At 46.7% G+C, this 17005-nt stretch overlaps 1 protein-coding gene across 5 annotated transcripts in view; it reads left to right on the top strand.

Annotated features, from left to right (window-relative positions):
- Window positions 1-17005, top strand: part of PCYT1B (phosphate cytidylyltransferase 1, choline, beta) — a 125696-nt gene that overhangs the window by 73373 nt on the left and 35318 nt on the right. For 4 of the 5 annotated variants that reach the window (XM_030306177.1, XM_030306179.1, XM_030306178.1 and 1 more), the window contains 2 exons: window positions 3654-3805; window positions 6492-6570. The exons of the other annotated variant lie outside the window; for it this stretch is intronic. In XM_030306177.1, the coding sequence (XP_030162037.1) occupies window positions 3654-3805; window positions 6492-6570 (231 nt within the window). The remainder of the gene's footprint in view (window positions 1-3653; window positions 3806-6491; window positions 6571-17005) is intronic. 5 annotated transcript variants of the gene reach the window in all.

Genomic DNA, 17005 nt, shown 5'->3' with positions numbered 1-17005 from the left:
CAGGCGTGTGTACCAGCAACTTTAACTTCACAGCTTCCATGGGAGAGTTTCTTCCAAGAGGCTGGACACCTGCTTGGAGTGGGAACAGGAAGATAGCCCCAAACACAAATGAATATCCACAGTAATGGTTTCATACTACTCTTAAAAAAATGGCAAATGTTTTTGAGCATTACTCCTCACATCATCATATTCAATTTTCAAAACTTTGCCATGTTTTAAAGACAGTTGATGGAATCTTAAGAGACTGAGTAATTTTCCTTGTAGCAAGGAGCAGAGCTGGGATTAGAACCCAAGTCTGTTTGGTTCCAAAGTTGATTGATTCCTTATGTTAAATTTTCTCTCCTACAGAGTACGGGTAATATTTCATTTTGAACATAGTGAGCTGCCAGTATAGGTTAGCTACAGTACGAGCTCCCACGTAACTCAGTGAATTCATCCATGGAGCATCACTGCTCAGAGGTCTCCATCTGGTTGTCAGTGTGCATTTGCCAAGATTCAGGAACAACAGTGCTGCTTTGGGCGTAATTAATGTTTAGACAATAACTGGTCAGCATGTTCAGCTGCTTCTTGAGGTCACTCCTGGGATATGAAAATAGGACCCCGGACTGACATAAACATCCTGTTTGTTTTCTTCGTGTTCTGTCAGGAGGCCGTTATTTCGGTCATCTAGAAGTTATACCATATTGCTCAGGTGCAGGTTCAAAACGCAGGGAGGATATGACCCAGCCTAGTTTGGTGTTGTTTAAAATAGAAAATTGATGGATCTGAAATCCATTTCTGCTCAGTATGATTGTTGAGGTAGTGTTTTAATAAAGTCCTAACTGAATATTTAAGAAGTCTTAGATCAATATTTAAATTGGGTATCTTGGCCCATAAATAATTGCTATTTATAGTCATAAATCAGTGCATTCAATGAATCAGTATAACATAGTCATTATGGCCCTACTATCTGCCACCCACCACCCACCCCCCCAAACTGGAGTGATGAGTGATTCAAAAACAGGCTGGGTTCTTTACTCAAGATGTTCATTACATGCTTCAGGGGCTTTTGAATGTTGCATACATCAGAATTATCCCTGAAGCTTGTCAAAAATAGAGCTGCCTAGGCCCTACTCTAGACTCAGTATCTTAGTTCATTTGGTCTCCTAAACAAGACACCCCAGACTGGCTAGCTTAAAAACAACACAAGTTTACTTCTCACAGTTCTGGAAGCTGGGAACTCCAAGATCAAGGTGCTAACATGGTGTCCCTCTAGTGAGGGCCCTCTTCCTGATTCATAGGTCTTGCCTTCTTGCTGTTCTCTCACATGGTCGAACATTCTAAGGGAGCACTCTGGAGTCTCCTTTATAAGGGCACTAATCCCATTCGTGCGGGTTCCAACTTCAAGAGTTAAGCACCAAAGGCCTACCTCCTAAATATGACCTTTGGAAGTTAAGATTTTAACAAATGAATTTGTGGGGAGACATTCAGACCATAGCACCCACTGAATCAAAATCTCGGCGAGTGGGACCCAAGCATCTTTATATTTAGCACGTTCCTTAGGCAACTCTGATGTTCATCAAAGTTTTTGAGCCCACCACATGGTTGATGGTGTTTGGGTCACATAAACCACTACAATGTTTTCCATATTGTATTCTATATATGTCTGTACATCTCAGGAAGGATGTATAGGTATACATGTGTATCTAGAGATACACCAGTCTCTTAATTATATATATATATAATATATATATTTATATAAATATATATAAATATATATATTATATATATATAAATGTTGTTGAAATGTGCCTACAGATAAATATCTGTTATTTTAAATTATAATAAACATTAATTGAGCATCTGTATATTTCAGGCACTATTAATTCATTCAATAAATACTTGTTAAAAGCCCACTATGGGCCATCAGAAAATGAAACAAAGAAAAGTCCCTTTCTTCGGGGAGCATATATATTAGTAGAAGAACATCAACAATAAAATAAGAGAGTTCCATGATGAGGAGTGCCACGGCAAGAAGTGAAGCGGGAAAAAGATGGCGACTGCCAAACGGCAATTTCTGTTGGATGGCTGGGAAGCCTTGAGGCCAGGGAGGGAGCGAGCTCTGTGGGTATTTGGAGCACTACTGTTTGAGATTGGATACAAAGTGCAAGGTCCTGACCTGAGCAGGAGCATTCTTGGTGGCTTCAGGAACAGCACGGAGGCAAGGAATGGGCTGAGGTGTGGAACTCGTGGTGGCCTGTGGGCCCCTGGAAGACTTTCCCTTTCACTGTGAGGGAGATGAGAAGGGTTCTGAGCCCAAGAATGACCGTCGGGCAGGTTTCAAGGTCATTCTGGTGGATGAGGACAGCTGCTGGGGGTGGGCAAGGCTGGAACCAGAGCCTGGCCAGGAGGCCACTGCAGTAGTCCAGAGGAGGGGAGGTGAATGTGCTGGAGGTGGTAAGACGAATGTGGCTTCTGGGCACACTCGGGATGCAGATGCAGCAGGTTTGAGGATGATTTGGAGGTCGAGCACATGAGGGCTACAATAAGAAGTCTTCCCAGGATGCTGGCTGTGGCCAACGGCTGCCTTTACTCTGTGGCTAGATTGGGTTTGGGATGTAGGTCGTTCTTTGATTCCCAGGAAATAATTGTATTTTTGTTTTTAAAACAGGTATTGCATACTTAAATCTTATAAAATTTTTTGTGTGTACAGAAAACCTCTTGAGCAGTCAGGATAGAATGGCTGTAGGACTTTCACTGGGATATTGGTGAACAGGGACTGTACCCACAGTGACATTTCTTCCTGACATGGAGGAAAACTCAGGAAAGTTGCCTTTCCTCACCAACGCCCCCCCCCCAAAATTATGGATAAGATCATGAGTAATATTTCTTGTTCAGTTTATTTCAACGTACTTTTATGTAAATCCTCAAAAAATCCTTTCTAAGGCTGACAGTGGATGATATTAACCCCCATGTGGAGATTCAGGAACCAGAGATCTAGGGAAGATAAGAAATGTTAGAAGGATGAATTCCTCTAGGTCAGATCTTCTGTTTTATGACTTCCTGTTCTTGAGTATGTGGCCTGATGTGTAGTGACTGGACCTCAGTCCAGAGAACAGAAGTGTGTATGTGTGTGTGTGTGTGTGTGTGTGTGTGTACGCGCGCGCGCACACGCGAACGTACGGGCACAAGTGCATGGTAAGGAATCGCACTTGGGTTATTAAGTACAATGATCTAGTAAAAGAATTGGAAATGATTGTTCAAACCTTCTGGAATTCAGGCCTCTTGGTTGCTCTCTGTCAGTTCATTTGGTCATTTTTTTTCCCCGAATAGTAATTTTCGCTGTGGGATAAGGAAATAAAAGATACAAGAATCACATTAGGTAGCGTGGAGAATGATTTTAATAAAAGTTGCAGCAGAGAATGCAGTCAAAATCAGCTCTCAAATGGAAAGCTCAGTTGCTGGTAGATTTCAGCTTGCTTCGCTTTCCTGATGCTTTGTTCCTGTAAAAACAACAACAACAACAACAACAACAACAAACTGAGTTTGATTATGTCATGTACCAAGTAAGGCTGAGATCCTTTTGTTTTGCTGAATAAGCCCTGTGTGTACCGAGATGGCTGTCAGCAGGGCCTGGGCCAGGTGGCAGCCTTTAACACATTTGTCTGTTTCAGTTTGCAGTGATGACCTCACCCACAAATTCAAAGGTTTCACTGTGATGAACGAAGCAGAGAGATATGAAGCCCTCAGACACTGTCGCTATGTGGACGAAGTCATTAGAGATGCTCCATGGACCCTCACTCCAGAGTTTCTGGAAAAACACAAGGTGCTTCCTCTTCCATGTTCTCTAAGTAGCAGAATTGGAATCTGGCTCTGCACCTTACATGCAGAAAGCCCAGAAGCTTCCACTTGCTAGAAGAGGTAGCTTCAGGAACTATCATGTGGTGTCACTTGACATAGCACCTGTCTTCTGCCCAAGCCTGGGGACTGATATCCTCTTCCATCCTCAGTGTGGGTGCTAGAGCTAGACCACCATGTTCAAGTGTGACCTCTATCCCTTCCAAACTGCGGGACCTTGAGCAAGATACTGAACTAACTTACCTAAATTGTAAACTGGGGGCAGTATTCGTACTTCTCTCATGGGACTCTTTTGAGAATCTAATGAGATCATCTAAGTAAAACCCTTTGAACGCTGGCTGGCCCCTAGCGCGAGCTCCAAAAATGTTACTGTCGTTATCACCACCATCATCGCTACTGATGCTTATAGATTCGCAGGCATCATTTTTCATGGAACAAATGAACACGCCCTGTATCCAGAAGAGCAGGGGTCAGCCTTTAAGGAAGGAACTTTATATGTGTGATTTTGTGACCCTGAGACTCCTACTGCTACAAGATTTTTATTAGTTGAAAACATGAGAAATTCTTTTGATCTGCATCAAATTATGTGCTTTGAATCTCCCCACCAGCTCCACATTAGGCCCTATTCTTCCCTTTTATAAGCAGCACACAAAAAAAACAAGATTAAGCTGTTCTAAGAGTTTTCTTTTCTATTTTTAAATTCACGATGGAGAAGAGAAGAGAGAACACTGATAAATGTGCATGGATAATGGCAGAGGAGACAATTTCTCAGCAAGAATAAAAAGAAAAAGGAGAAACTACAATATGATTTACTTCCAGCAATCACTAACGCGTTTTTATGAAGCATCTATTGTACATTCCACTTGTGCCAGGCGTGCCGGGGGTACCAGTGATGGGCGCGAGGGCTGCCACTTCTTACTTAGCATGTGCCAGGCACCGTGCTGAGGGCTTTGCTCCCACGTGAGTCGCATTCAGTCTCATGGCTACCCTGAGACTTTGTTGTCGTTGGAGAGGAAGAGGAACTAAGTATGAGTGTCCCAGGTGATTTTTAGCCCTTGCACGTAATTACTTCATTTAATCCAGTGATTCTCAAATGGACTTAAGTTTGCCCTCAAGGGACGTCTGGCGGTGTCTGGAGACGTTTTTGGCCGTCACCGCTGGGGGGCGGGTACCGGCCTCCAGCAGGTAAAGGCCACGGGTGCTACTAAGCTTCCTACGGGACGCCCCTCAAAAAACCGTCCACCTCAAAACGTTGCAGATACCAAGGGTGGGAAATCGTGGTTTCATCCTTACAGCCAACCTAAGAGTTACCTAGCTAGGAAGCGGCGGCACAGGCAGATCACACTGCTGTTCTAAACTGCGCCTCGAGGTGGAGTGAAGCCTGGTTGCAAAGGGCTTGGACAGCCAGGCAGCAGGTTTTCACCGGGTGGAGCAGGAAACAGGGAGCCAGTGAAGATGAGCAGGAAAACGAATGACACAAAGAAAACTGTTTCCCAAGGAAGTGCCCCACCCCCAGCGTGTCACGGAGGGATGGCTTGGAAGGGAGAGAGCCTGCGGTGAGGAAGGTCAGGTGTAGGTTGGTATCAGTAACCCAGGTGACGGGGCCCCGGATTGGGTGTAGTAGCTGCGGGGAGGACGTGATGGGTGCACACGCGTGCATGTACGTTCGCATGTGCGCACAGACGCGCACGCACCCCCGTGGATCTTGCGACCCATGTGTCACGGAGACTGAAGGATGTAGGGGAAGAAGGCCGACTCTGAGGTGTTTGGGGCCTAGGTAAACTGGGAAAATGGAGGTGCCACTGCAAGGGGACACTAGCTTTTAGGCGGAATGAAATTTCAAATCGCTTGATTTTAAAGTGACAGCAGAGGGCAGTGAAATAGAAAAGGGTGACTTCAGGCAGATCTGACAAGTCTTCTACCAGCAGCAGCCTTCTGTCCCAACGGAAATAGTAGCACGTGCCCCACCTGCCTAACAAGGTGGTCAGGAAGATCAAATAAGAAAAGAGGTGTGAATTCATTTTCCCCACATAAAACACGACTCAAGCGTGAAGGCCTATTCCTATGGATGAGACAGGAAATGGAGGTTTTTTGGGTCCCTCATCATAGCAGGGGTGAGGAAAATCTGAACAACGAATGGATTCTCTAAGGAGAAAGCTGAAAGGCAGATGGACAGAAGGGCAACAAAACCTCCTGTCAGAGGAGAGAGAAAGAGGGACCAGTAGAGGAGACAAACCGACCTCGTTCGCTTTATTTCCTGGAAAAGGAGACATTTGGCAGTCAGGACCTTTCAGTCGAGGATTCAAATCCCCATTATAAACTGCTTATTTCAACTGCTTTATTACGAATGCTTGATCTCAAAAAGACATGTGCAGAGGCACCTGGGTGGCTCAGTCAGTTAAGCGTCCGACTTCGGCTCAGGTCATGATCTCGCAGTCTGTGAGTTCGAGCCCCGCGTCGGGCTCTGGGCTGACAGCTCGGAGCCTGGAGCCTGCAGCCTGCTTTGGATTCTGTCTCTCCCTCTCTCTCTGCCCTTCCTCCGCTCGTGCTCTGTCTCTCAAAAATAAATAAAAGTTAAAAAAAAAAGGCATGTGCAAATCACAGACATGCACATCCATCCTAGTGGTGACATCACTCTTCTCTGTCTCCAACAGATTGACTTTGTGGCCCATGATGACATTCCCTACTCTTCTGCCGGCTCTGACGATGTTTACAAGCATATCAAAGAAGCCGGTGAGTTCCCCTATGCACACCTGTCCACTGCATTATGACCTTGAGGTTTAAACAGAGACATCTGCCCTGGGCTTGCAGCACATACATGGGAGGCACCGGAATTTCAGATGTCTGCCAAGTAGCCTCTACAAGCTTCTGCTGACATGTGCTAAGGCTCAGTTGGAGGACAAACACCATTTAGGTATTTATACAAGAATTAACTTGAGCACCGAAGTACTCATCTTCTAGTTTGAGGCTCAGTTTTAGGGTTCGTCAGACTGAAACCATAGGACCCTATTGTTTAGAGGGCATTTTCCTCATTCACATTTAAGTCTCCACAATGAAATGATTTTATACTTACAAGAGCGTTCCTTCCAGAAGAAGACAGATAACTGGGTAATTAACAATTTGGACTCCTTGTCTCCAAAGTCAGTCCTGCCTTATGTCATCCTATCACGTCACAGTAATATCCTCAGGTACCACAGGCAGAGGGGAAAAAAAGAATGCGTAAATATTTGAGAAATCAGGTAGAGTATTTCCTTCCCCAAACTGTTAAGCAGTGTCATGGAGGGCAGACACAGTGCCTGCACTTTGGAAGTTGTCCCAGTTGTCACTAAGCATTTCTTTTAAACTCAGAGACTCTAGTCTGCCCCAGGGAGTTATTAGGGGGCTGGAGAGAGGCCGGTTTCCGTCCGTTGCAGATTCCCTGGGGTTCATTCCTTCGTCACCTTCTCTGTTCCTTTTCCTTTGGTGCTAAGGACTTGAGGGAAATCACTGTTGGGGCATCGTAACAGGTCTGTGGTTTCTAGCCTCAGCGGGATTGTCGATGTTCCTTGATAACATTTACCCGCTTCCTGCCCTGATTGACCTGCAACTCCTCTCCTCTTCACCTCCTGTCCTGCATCCTGAGGAAAAGGGGTATGTTTTGTGTCCCAGGCTGACGTCTTTATCTGCACCAAGCTTCTCCCTTCCGTGGAGCCTGTTTCATTCATTCTTCCTCTCTTTGCCATGCAGGGTTTTCACTCTCTAGTAGTTTCGTCTCAGCTTACAATCTTTGAAAGTCTGTAAGAACTTCAAACAAATAAACAAATCAAACAAGAACAAATAAAACAAATCAAATCCTTCTTCTGCCCTCCCTCTCCCTCCATCTCCAGTCACATCCTGGGTCAGTAGTCCCTTCCTGGCAACCTGCAGGTGCTCTCCTGGTCATTCCCAGATGCCTGCGCTCTCACTGACGTTCCATCCTTCCTCACTTTGGTCATGACCTTTGGACCACCAAATCCAGTGGCCTCGACTCTGTCCTCTGGACATAACAACCCTGCTGACTCCTCTCCTTGCGTGGGTGCTCTTGTCCTCTTCTTCTGGGATACTTGTGGGACCTTCTAATTTCCTTCAGTCTCTCTGACTGCTCCTGGGTTTGGTTACTGGGTTTCGGTCTGTTGGCCCTGCCCAGCCTCTGCATCTTGCCAGCCTGGGCTCTGCACCGCCTTGCTCAGACCCTAAACTCCAGGCACACGGAGCCCATCCTTGTGCCCAGACACACCCCTACTTAGTGCCTTGGCTCCAGCTCTTCTCTGGCCTTGGCGTGCCCTTGCTCTGAGCGCCTATGCCTACTCTGTGCCCCATTGAGGACCTAGCGCTTGACATGCCCTGTCTCCCTGGGGCATGATTCAGCAGCAGTACCCTCCCGCTACCTTCCTTGGACACTCTTGGCAAATGGACCTTCTTTTCAGCTCCTTTCTGGTGGCATCCTGATAGTTTCTCTCTCTCTCTCTGTCTCTCTCTCTGTCCCCCCTCCTCCTCCCCCCTCCCTCTCTCTGTCTCTCCCCTTACCTCCCTCTCTCCCTCCCACTCTTCCTCTCTCCCCCTCTCTGCCTCCGTCCCTCCCTCCCTCCCTCCCTCCAGGTGCGTGTGGGGATCCCTGCCTAGAATGAGGTGCCATAGTCTGTGCTGTGTCTCATCCATCTTCACATCCCCCCATAGTCCCTGGTACATTTGTAGTGCTCGTTCAATACTGGCTAAGCAACAGGGTGCTTTCTCAAAAAAGTTTTATTTATTTAAGTAATCTCTACACCCGGCATGGGGCTTGAACCCACGACCCCAAGATCAGGAGTCGCACGCTCCTCTGACTGAGCCAGCCAGGCACTCCAGCAAGAGGGTGTTTTTAATGGAGTATGATGGCGAGTTAGCTAAGATGGACGTCTTCCGTTGGCAAGAGCTCTTCGCACTACACAGGGCGTAGGGCCATTTACCTAGATAATTTGCGCACGTACTCTATCTTGTGGAGTTTTTCAAATTACTTAGATTAAGGGGTGACTTGGGGCTGAATTTTATCAGCCTTTGCATCTAATTTGTTTGCTTTCCATTGGTATCATGGCCACTGAGTCCCTCACCCCTTTATTGAAGGGAGATGCCGACTATATGCACTAAATTACTCTGAACCACCAAAGGCTCACAGCCCAACAAAATCTCAGAGAAAGATGGAAGGGTTTGCCATGTGACTTGTTGCAAAAATGACTATGATCTGAATGAAATACCTTTAAAATTATATCTGTGGATTTGCATTTTTCTTGCTCTGTCTTATAAAAGGCAAGGGAATATAAATCACAAATAATAGGTGCTTTTGGGGGCAGATGTGTAATGGAAAAATAGTCTCTGCTATGCACTCACCACCCAACACTTAGTGTTTTTCTGAGCTGACGTTTTCAGTCGGTGTCACAGGGTTTCCGGTAATCACCTAAGAATTAAAATAGTCATTGCTAGGACTTTTTAAATACCCAGTCTCCCCAGAGTCTATCCATTTGGATTATTTTAAAAGACAGACGGGGCAAAGGTAATTACTTGTACCCTCTTATAGGGTCACATGGTTTTTCTGACCTTAAAAATGGAGATGTCCCCGGTGGAAGGAGGCAGGATAGTGGCCTGAATTACGTAAGTTCTCTGTCCACCTTCCTTCACCTGACTGCCTTCCATTAATCTCCCATAAGGCTACCGCTGCCTGAGAAACTTGGAGCAAGGAAGAGTTTGAGGAAAGGATGGGTTGGAATTGGTATTTTAACTAGAGTTAGGTGTGGAAGTAGATTATTAATGGCTTGGTTTGTTGTCTGCTGTTTGGCTTTCTATCATACCTCTCCTCTCTGGGCACTGTAAGTGTGTCCAAGCATACCTTCCTACATACGTGAAACCATTATCTGGCACGTCCGGCCCCCTGCTCTTGTGAGTTAGCATTTGCTTTACTGGGAGATTTCAAGAAGTGTGATATACCCATTATACTTGAGCTGTCCCCATCACAGCCGTCTTCCCCTCTTCCTGGGAACCACTGGCACTCCACCCACGTTGGCCCCACCGTCCCTTACTTTCAGCCCACCGCCACTAAAGCCTTTTCCTGGTACATATGGACCTTCGGACTCTTGAGGTAGGATGGGCTCCTGAGGGTTACAAACCCAGTCTCCTAGCCCCTCCTTGGCGTCACTGCCACTTCCTGATAGAACTGGGACTTCTCCATCTCCCGTGATGGGGGAGCTCCTACCTCCCAAGGCAGCCCACTCCATCTTTGGATCATTTGGACTCTCATTGGTGAAACCATGAATTCCCTGAGTGCGTCCACAAGCCAGGAATTGTTGGAGGGGAAATGGTATGCAAATACGAATAAGACCTAGTTCTCACCCGTGGGAGATGGCAGAGACAAAATAATTACCTCAAAATATTAGAAGCCTGTGGAGGGGTGTGTGCTGTAGGCCGGGGATGCATGTCCGAAGGTGGGAGCTTATGAAGCATAGCGCATTTGGAGAAAATCAAATGTTCATGCAGTATAGGGTGTGTAGAGGTGAGAGCAGAGATGGCGATTGGCAGGATGGGGTAGTGTAGATTTAATTCTATATGTCACATGGAGCCAGGTGCCATTCCGAGTCAGGGAAGTGCCATGAACACTCTTGTGGGGGTCTCTTGTGGGGGAAGGATCAACCAGGTAGGAGGACAGGAGTCATTTCTGCAGCTGAACCTACTCAGGAGCTCCCATTTCCCCAGATGACAGGGAATAACACCCTGGACATTTACAGTACTCGACACTGTGCTAGGTCTGCACTGGGACTGTGTAGAGTCAGCTTTTGGCCTTTTTCTCCTGGGGTGATCTCTGTTCCTGGGCCCTATGTGTTGGCCTGGCATGGGGTGGGGAACTGGTTCTTGCTTATCTTTCATTGTATGGTATCGGACCTGCTCAGCCATCATCTGTGGCGACGAAGCCCCCCATCATAGCCTTCTGACATCCAGCCACCTCTCCATTTGGCCTGTCCTTGCCACAGCCTTTGCTACAGGATCCCATCCCTATGCTCTGGGTGTGCCGCCCAGCGGTCATGCAGATTTTAAATCTCCGCTACCTTCAGTGTTTCTCCAGAGGGCCCCTGGGAACTTTACAAATGTCTTCCCTAATCTACTGGACAGCTGTGGGAGGGGCCATGTCAGTCCCGCCTGACGCGCCCACTGTAAGGAATGCTCTACTGAGGCCTCCCCATGTTGGCATGGGGTCTCTGGGAGACCATTTTCTCCCAAAGTTCCTGAAGGTGAATGGGGTACCAGCCCCTCTGGTCTGGGCTGTCTAATGGGTTCACTTGCCTGTCCCTGACCCTGGGGTTTGACTCTGAGTGGGGGCAAGGGACAGGCCCCACTCACATTTTCTCACTTCCATCCTTCCCCTCCTTATCCCTCTCCGGGTTCTTTCCCCTCGATCTCAGGAGGGGCTTTTCCTCTGCCTGGAGGGTAAGACGCTGCCACGTGGTGAATTGCATGTTTTCCCCACTCCAAGGCTTACAGGAAAACACTCCTCACTCTGAGTCCACTCAGCCTCTGCTTCTTAATAATGAAAGGGGCACTTTCTGGGATTTAGAAAACCTTTTTTTTTGTAGTCCTCAAAGCATGGCTCTTTCAAGTGAAAGCCTTACCTTTCAAAACAGTTCTTTTTGAAACGAGCCTTCAAAAGAGCCCGTTTCAGAAGTCAGAAGCTGAACGCCTTCTCCTGTATTCTCAGCTGCAGCTTCTTTCCCCTGAGATAATGGAGGTCTCCCCATCAGTGCCAACAGGACCTCAGAACAGACATCATCCCCAGAAATGAACACGACATTGGATAATATTTCAGAAAACTATTCTGTTACCTATAATATACTTAGTCTTCCTGATGGTGTTTTCGTTGGTTCAAACCCTTTTGGGGCCAGCTGGGGAAGCTCCATGCACCCCGCACCAGGGCTGGTAGTCAGGTCTGTGCTGTGTTCTCAGAAAGGCCTCCCCCTGGCGGTGGTCAGGAGCATTGGGTAAGAACAAGAGGCCTGACTCTCTCACATGCCAGTCTTGTCTTGTTTATAAGAAGTTCCAAGAAGGAAACCCCATATGCTTCAGACTTGGAAGGCTGCTGAGGAACATGGCAGGGGTAGGAGGGGAGAAGGTGCGGAGAAACTGGCTGATGAATCAGTTGTGAGGAGGTGGGTTATGGCATAGGGAGGTTATTACCTTTTTAAGTCTTTGGAAGATCTGAGCTATGAGCCAGCTACTCCTTCCCTACAATCGCCATGAAGGACCTGGTATAGACCAGAGCTTGTCAAATGTAAATGTGACTACAGATCCCCACAAGATCTCTCTCTGTCTCTCTTTTTTCTTCTTTTTTCTCTTTTCTCTTTCTTCTCTCTCTCTCTCTCTCCCTCCTCCTCTCTTCTTTCCTCCTTCCTTTCCTTTCTTATTTTCTTCCTTTCTTTTCTTTTCTTTTCTTTTCTTTTCTTTTCTCTCCCTCCCTCCCTCCATCTCTTCCTGTACAGTTAACATACAACGTTATATACAATCAGAAAGACCAATACCGTATGATTTCACTCATAGGTGGAATTTAAGAAACAAAATAGAGAGACATATGGGAAGGTGGGTGAAGAGAAGAGAGGGAAACAAACCACAAGAGACTCTTAATGATAGAGAACAAACTGTGGGTGATGGAGGGAGGTGGGTGGGAGATGAGCTAGATGGGTGATGGGTAGTAAGGAGGGCACTTGTGATGAGCGCTGGGTGTTGTAAGTGATGAATCACAAATTCTCCTGAAACCAATACTGCACTGTATGTTAACTAAAATCAAAATTAAAAAAATAGAGTGTTAGTTTCAGGTGTACAATATAGCGATTCAATAATTCTGTACATGACTCAGTGCTCATCATCATAAGTGTACTCTTTATCCCCATCACCTGTTTCACCTATCCCCTCACCCACCTCCCCTCTGGTAACTATCAGTTTTCTATAGTTAAGAGTCTATTTCTTGGTTTGTCTGTCTCTCTTTTTCCCCCCTTGGCTCATTTGTCCGTTTCTTAAATTCCACATATGAGTGAAATCATATGGTATTTGTCTTTCTTTGACTAATTTCACTTGGCATTATACCCTCTAGATCCATCCATGTCATTGCAAATGGCAAGATTTCATTTTTTTTATAGCTAAGTAGTATCCCATTGTACACATATACCACATCTTTATCTATTCATCTATCAGTGGACACTTAGGTTGCTCTACATCTTGGCTATTGTACATAATGCTGCAGTAAACATAGGGGTGCGTATATCTTTTTGAATGAGAGTTTTCGTATTTTTTGGGTAAATACCTCGTAGTGCAATTACTGGATCCTAGGGTAATTGTGTTTTTAATTTTTTGAGGAACCTCCATAGCCTTTTTCACAGTGGCTGCCCCAGTTTGCATTCCTACCAACAGTGCATGAGGGTTCCTTTTCCTCCACATCCTTACCAACATTTGTTGTTTCGTGTGTATTTGATTTTAGCCATTCTGACAGATGTGAGGTGGTGTCTTATTGTGGTTTTGATATGCATTTCCCTGGTGATGAGTGATGCTGAACATCTTTTCACATGCCTTCATGTCTTCTGCCCATTTTTAATTTGATTATTTATTTTTTGGTGTTGAGTTGTATAAGTTCTTTATATGTTTTGGATACTAACCCCTAATGGGATAGGTCATTTACAAATATCTGCTCCCAATCAGTAGGTTGTCCTTTTTGTTTTGTTGGTTTGTTTCCTTTGCTGTGCAGAACCTTTGTAATACACCCAATAGTTTTCTTTTGCTTTTGTTTTCCTTGCCTTAGGAGACATTCTGACAGATCTTTTTAAATGCAGATTTGGATTCGGTAGGTCTAGTAGGACCTAAGATCCCCATTTCTTTTTTTTTTAATGTTTATTTTTGAGAGAGAGAGAGAGAGAGAGAGACCGAGTGTGAGCGGAGGAGGGGCAGAGAGAGAGAGAGAGAGAGAGAGAGACAGAATCAGAAGCAGGCGCCAGGCTCTGAGCTGTCAGCACAGAGCCCGACACAGGACTTAAACCTACACAACGTGAGATCATGACGTGAGCTGAAGCCAGACACCCAGTTGACTGAGCCACCCAGGTGCCGCTAAGATCCCCATTTCTTTTTTATTTATTAAAAAAACTTTTTTAATGTTTACTTTTGAGAGAGAATGTGAGCGGGGGAGGGGCAGAGAAAGGGAGACACAGAATCCAAAGCAGGCTCCAGGATCTGAGCTATCAGCTATCAGTGCAGGTCTCCAACTCACGAACCATGAGATCATGACCTGAGCTGAAGTCGGACGCTTAACCTACTGAGCCACCCAGGTGCCCTAAGATCCCCATTTCTAACGAGCTCCCAGGTTGGTAGATACAGTAAGTCCATAGACCTCACTCAGAGTAGCAAGAATCTAGACCAGGTATCTGGTTCACCCAGGGTAACTTCCAGGGTGAATTGAATCAACATTTCCTGGGGTGAAAGCTTCTCACCTACCTTGGAGAGTGAAAACATGCATTTGGTCATGGTTTCATTTCTTGGTGAGTAGCCTCTAGTGAGCTAAGAAAAAGTTGCATTCCTGATTTTAGGGTATAGGAACAGGCCCAATAATTTCCTGACTCAAAGCAATGGAGCACCCTATTGTTGCATAACAAATTAGGAGCCACTTTATTTTGCTCGTGATTTCGTAGGGCAGAATTTCAGCCAGGGCTTGGCTGGGTGGTTCTTGCTTGGGGTCTCTCCACTGGTTGTACTCCGCTGTGGGCTGGGGCTGTAGCCATCTGAAGGCCCACTTGGGCTGGAGGTCCCAGGTGGTGCTCTTGTATGGCTGGCAGTGGGTGGTCGTTTGTCAGCAAGGAGCTCAGCTGGGGTTGACACTGTAGCGCCTACCTGTGGCCTCTCTGTGTTGCATGGGCTTCTAAAAAGCATGGTGGCTGGGTTCCAAGAATGTGCGTCCTAAGAGGAAGCATTTGGAGAGTTAGCGATCTCGACAGAAGCCTCAAGGCTTCTTTGGCCCTAGTCTTGGAGGTCAGCCAGCGTCACTTCTACCACATTCTCTTGGTTACAAGCAAGTCACTCAGGCCAGCTCAGATTCCAGGGGAAGGGGACTGTGCCCATATCTAATCTACCCTAATTCCCATCTTCGCATTGAGTAGTCAGGTGGTATTCTACTTGGCCTGGGAGCACGGGCATAAGACTCTGCGTGACTTTACGTACGCACAGGGCCATTGATCTGTTCTGCCGATTCCTCACCAAGGGAGAGCCGTAGGAGAGAAGGCCCGAGTATTCACGGTGAGGGAAAGATGCTCAGAAATGGCCCAGGCATCCACGTGTGGCGTTTGCGTTCTAATTGAGGTCTATTTTGAAAGGCAAAAGTCACTTTAAATGAAGCCAGAGATATCGAGGGCATGAATTAAACTTTACAGCACTCTGCTTTGCTTGTCGGAACTACATGTCAAAACCCTCCAGCAAAGCTGGAAGAAAGGATGGAGCTTAAGTGAAGTAGGCTGTCAGGTCCACGGTCCTCATCATCCTGCTAATATTGCCTACTACTGTCGAAAGTTTCCTTCATGAACATGTGCTTGGCTGCTTCTTAAAATAGCTCCATAACCAAACACTGCAATTCGGGAAAGCACGATAAAAAAGGTTCTCTGATCATGCTCATTACTGAATATTTTTAGCAGAGCACTAATTAGGATTTGGAGGAAGCCGGGTGCCTCATTATGTCAGCAGAGGGCTTGGCTTCTTTCAGAGACGTACCTCCCCACCAGCCAAAGCAAGTCTGTCCCCGCCCTAAACCTTCGGTAACTCAGCCACAGAGACCTCGCTCTGTGGCTTCACAGAAAGGGTGAGCTCATGTCACCAGTGTCTCATTGACTTGCTAAAATCTACTAGTAACTAGAAATCTTCTTAACATGTCACCAGGCAGCAGGGGTGTGGGAAAAGCGTCTGCCTGCTGACAGATGGGACATAGCCCTCCCCAGAAAGCTCCCTGCTCCGCCCACCAAGGTGGGGATGTTGTCTAGGCCCCCCAGCTTGGGACCACTCAGTGCTCCCCACCCACCAGAGCCCCCTGCGCAGCTGGTCACTTGGGTGCTATTTATATTCATGTGTTTGGATGTTTGTGTCCTCTGCCTTCCATTTGGTTTTCTGCGTTGGAGTCCTTATTCTCAGAAAGTGATACAAGATGTTTTGGGCGTAGTAGTAAACCCCAGCTCTGTCTTTGAGCCACAGAATATTAGAAGCCCGGTGCTTTGTCTCAAACGTCAGCAGTGCCAGCCTGCTGCTGATACTGTGAATGTACACATGATATCAAAAGAGAGCTCAAAGGGACACCTTAGGAGGGGCCAGAAGACTGAAAAGTTCATCAGTGTCAAGAGAATCAAAGAGAACTGGATTTGGAAAGGCACTCAGAGATCAATGTTCATCTAGTCAGCTCTTCAGCAAATATTCTTACAGTGCCTGCTTGTCGCTCAGTGCTGAGAGAATATAGAGGAGATTAAGACAGGAGTTCTTTCCCTCATGTAGCTTGTTGTCAAGTAGGGAAGGCAGTTATTGAATACGCTGTTTTCTACAGACTTTGGAATATGTGAAGGGAGAGAAAGAAAGCCTGAAGAGCCAGTCTGGGGGCTAAGAGATTGCTTCGAGGAAGTGACGCTAACGGTGAAACCCAGGGGATGACAGGGGGTCAGCTGAGTAGAGAGCACGTGTGTGGCAGAGTGAGGGGATGGGGCCAGCCCTCTCAGGACACCGAAGCCCGGTGTCGGGGGGCTCAGGCGGGCCCACTTAGTCACACAGCTCTACAGAATCCAGTGAGAATGGTGCCCCCTATTGGCAGTGTAGTCCAGGGGCCTTGGCTCAGACAATGAAGTGGGGGAGAGGGTCTGAGATGGGACTGGAGAGCATGGTGGGGAGCAGAGATAAAGGAAGCTGGCACAGAGCCAGGGTAAGGGTTTAGACGTGATTACTCGGGACTCTAGAAAGCCACCGAAGGCTGTTGGGCTGCCGCCTGGTATGTGTTTTGGAAGGCTGCTCTGTGGCTCTTGCCACATGACAAGTGGATTGAGGGCACCAAAAATGACATCGCTGGAGACTGGTTTTGAGGCTCTTGCTGTAATCTTTGAACTAGATGGTGTTAGATTGGTTTAGATAATGG

Source organism: Lynx canadensis, chromosome X (assembly GCF_007474595.2).
Source record: "Lynx canadensis isolate LIC74 chromosome X, mLynCan4.pri.v2, whole genome shotgun sequence".
In the NCBI taxonomy this organism is placed as follows: Eukaryota; Metazoa; Chordata; class Mammalia; order Carnivora; family Felidae; genus Lynx; species Lynx canadensis.
Note: the sequence above shows the minus strand (reverse complement) of the source record. Positions and strands in the feature narration are given on the sequence as shown.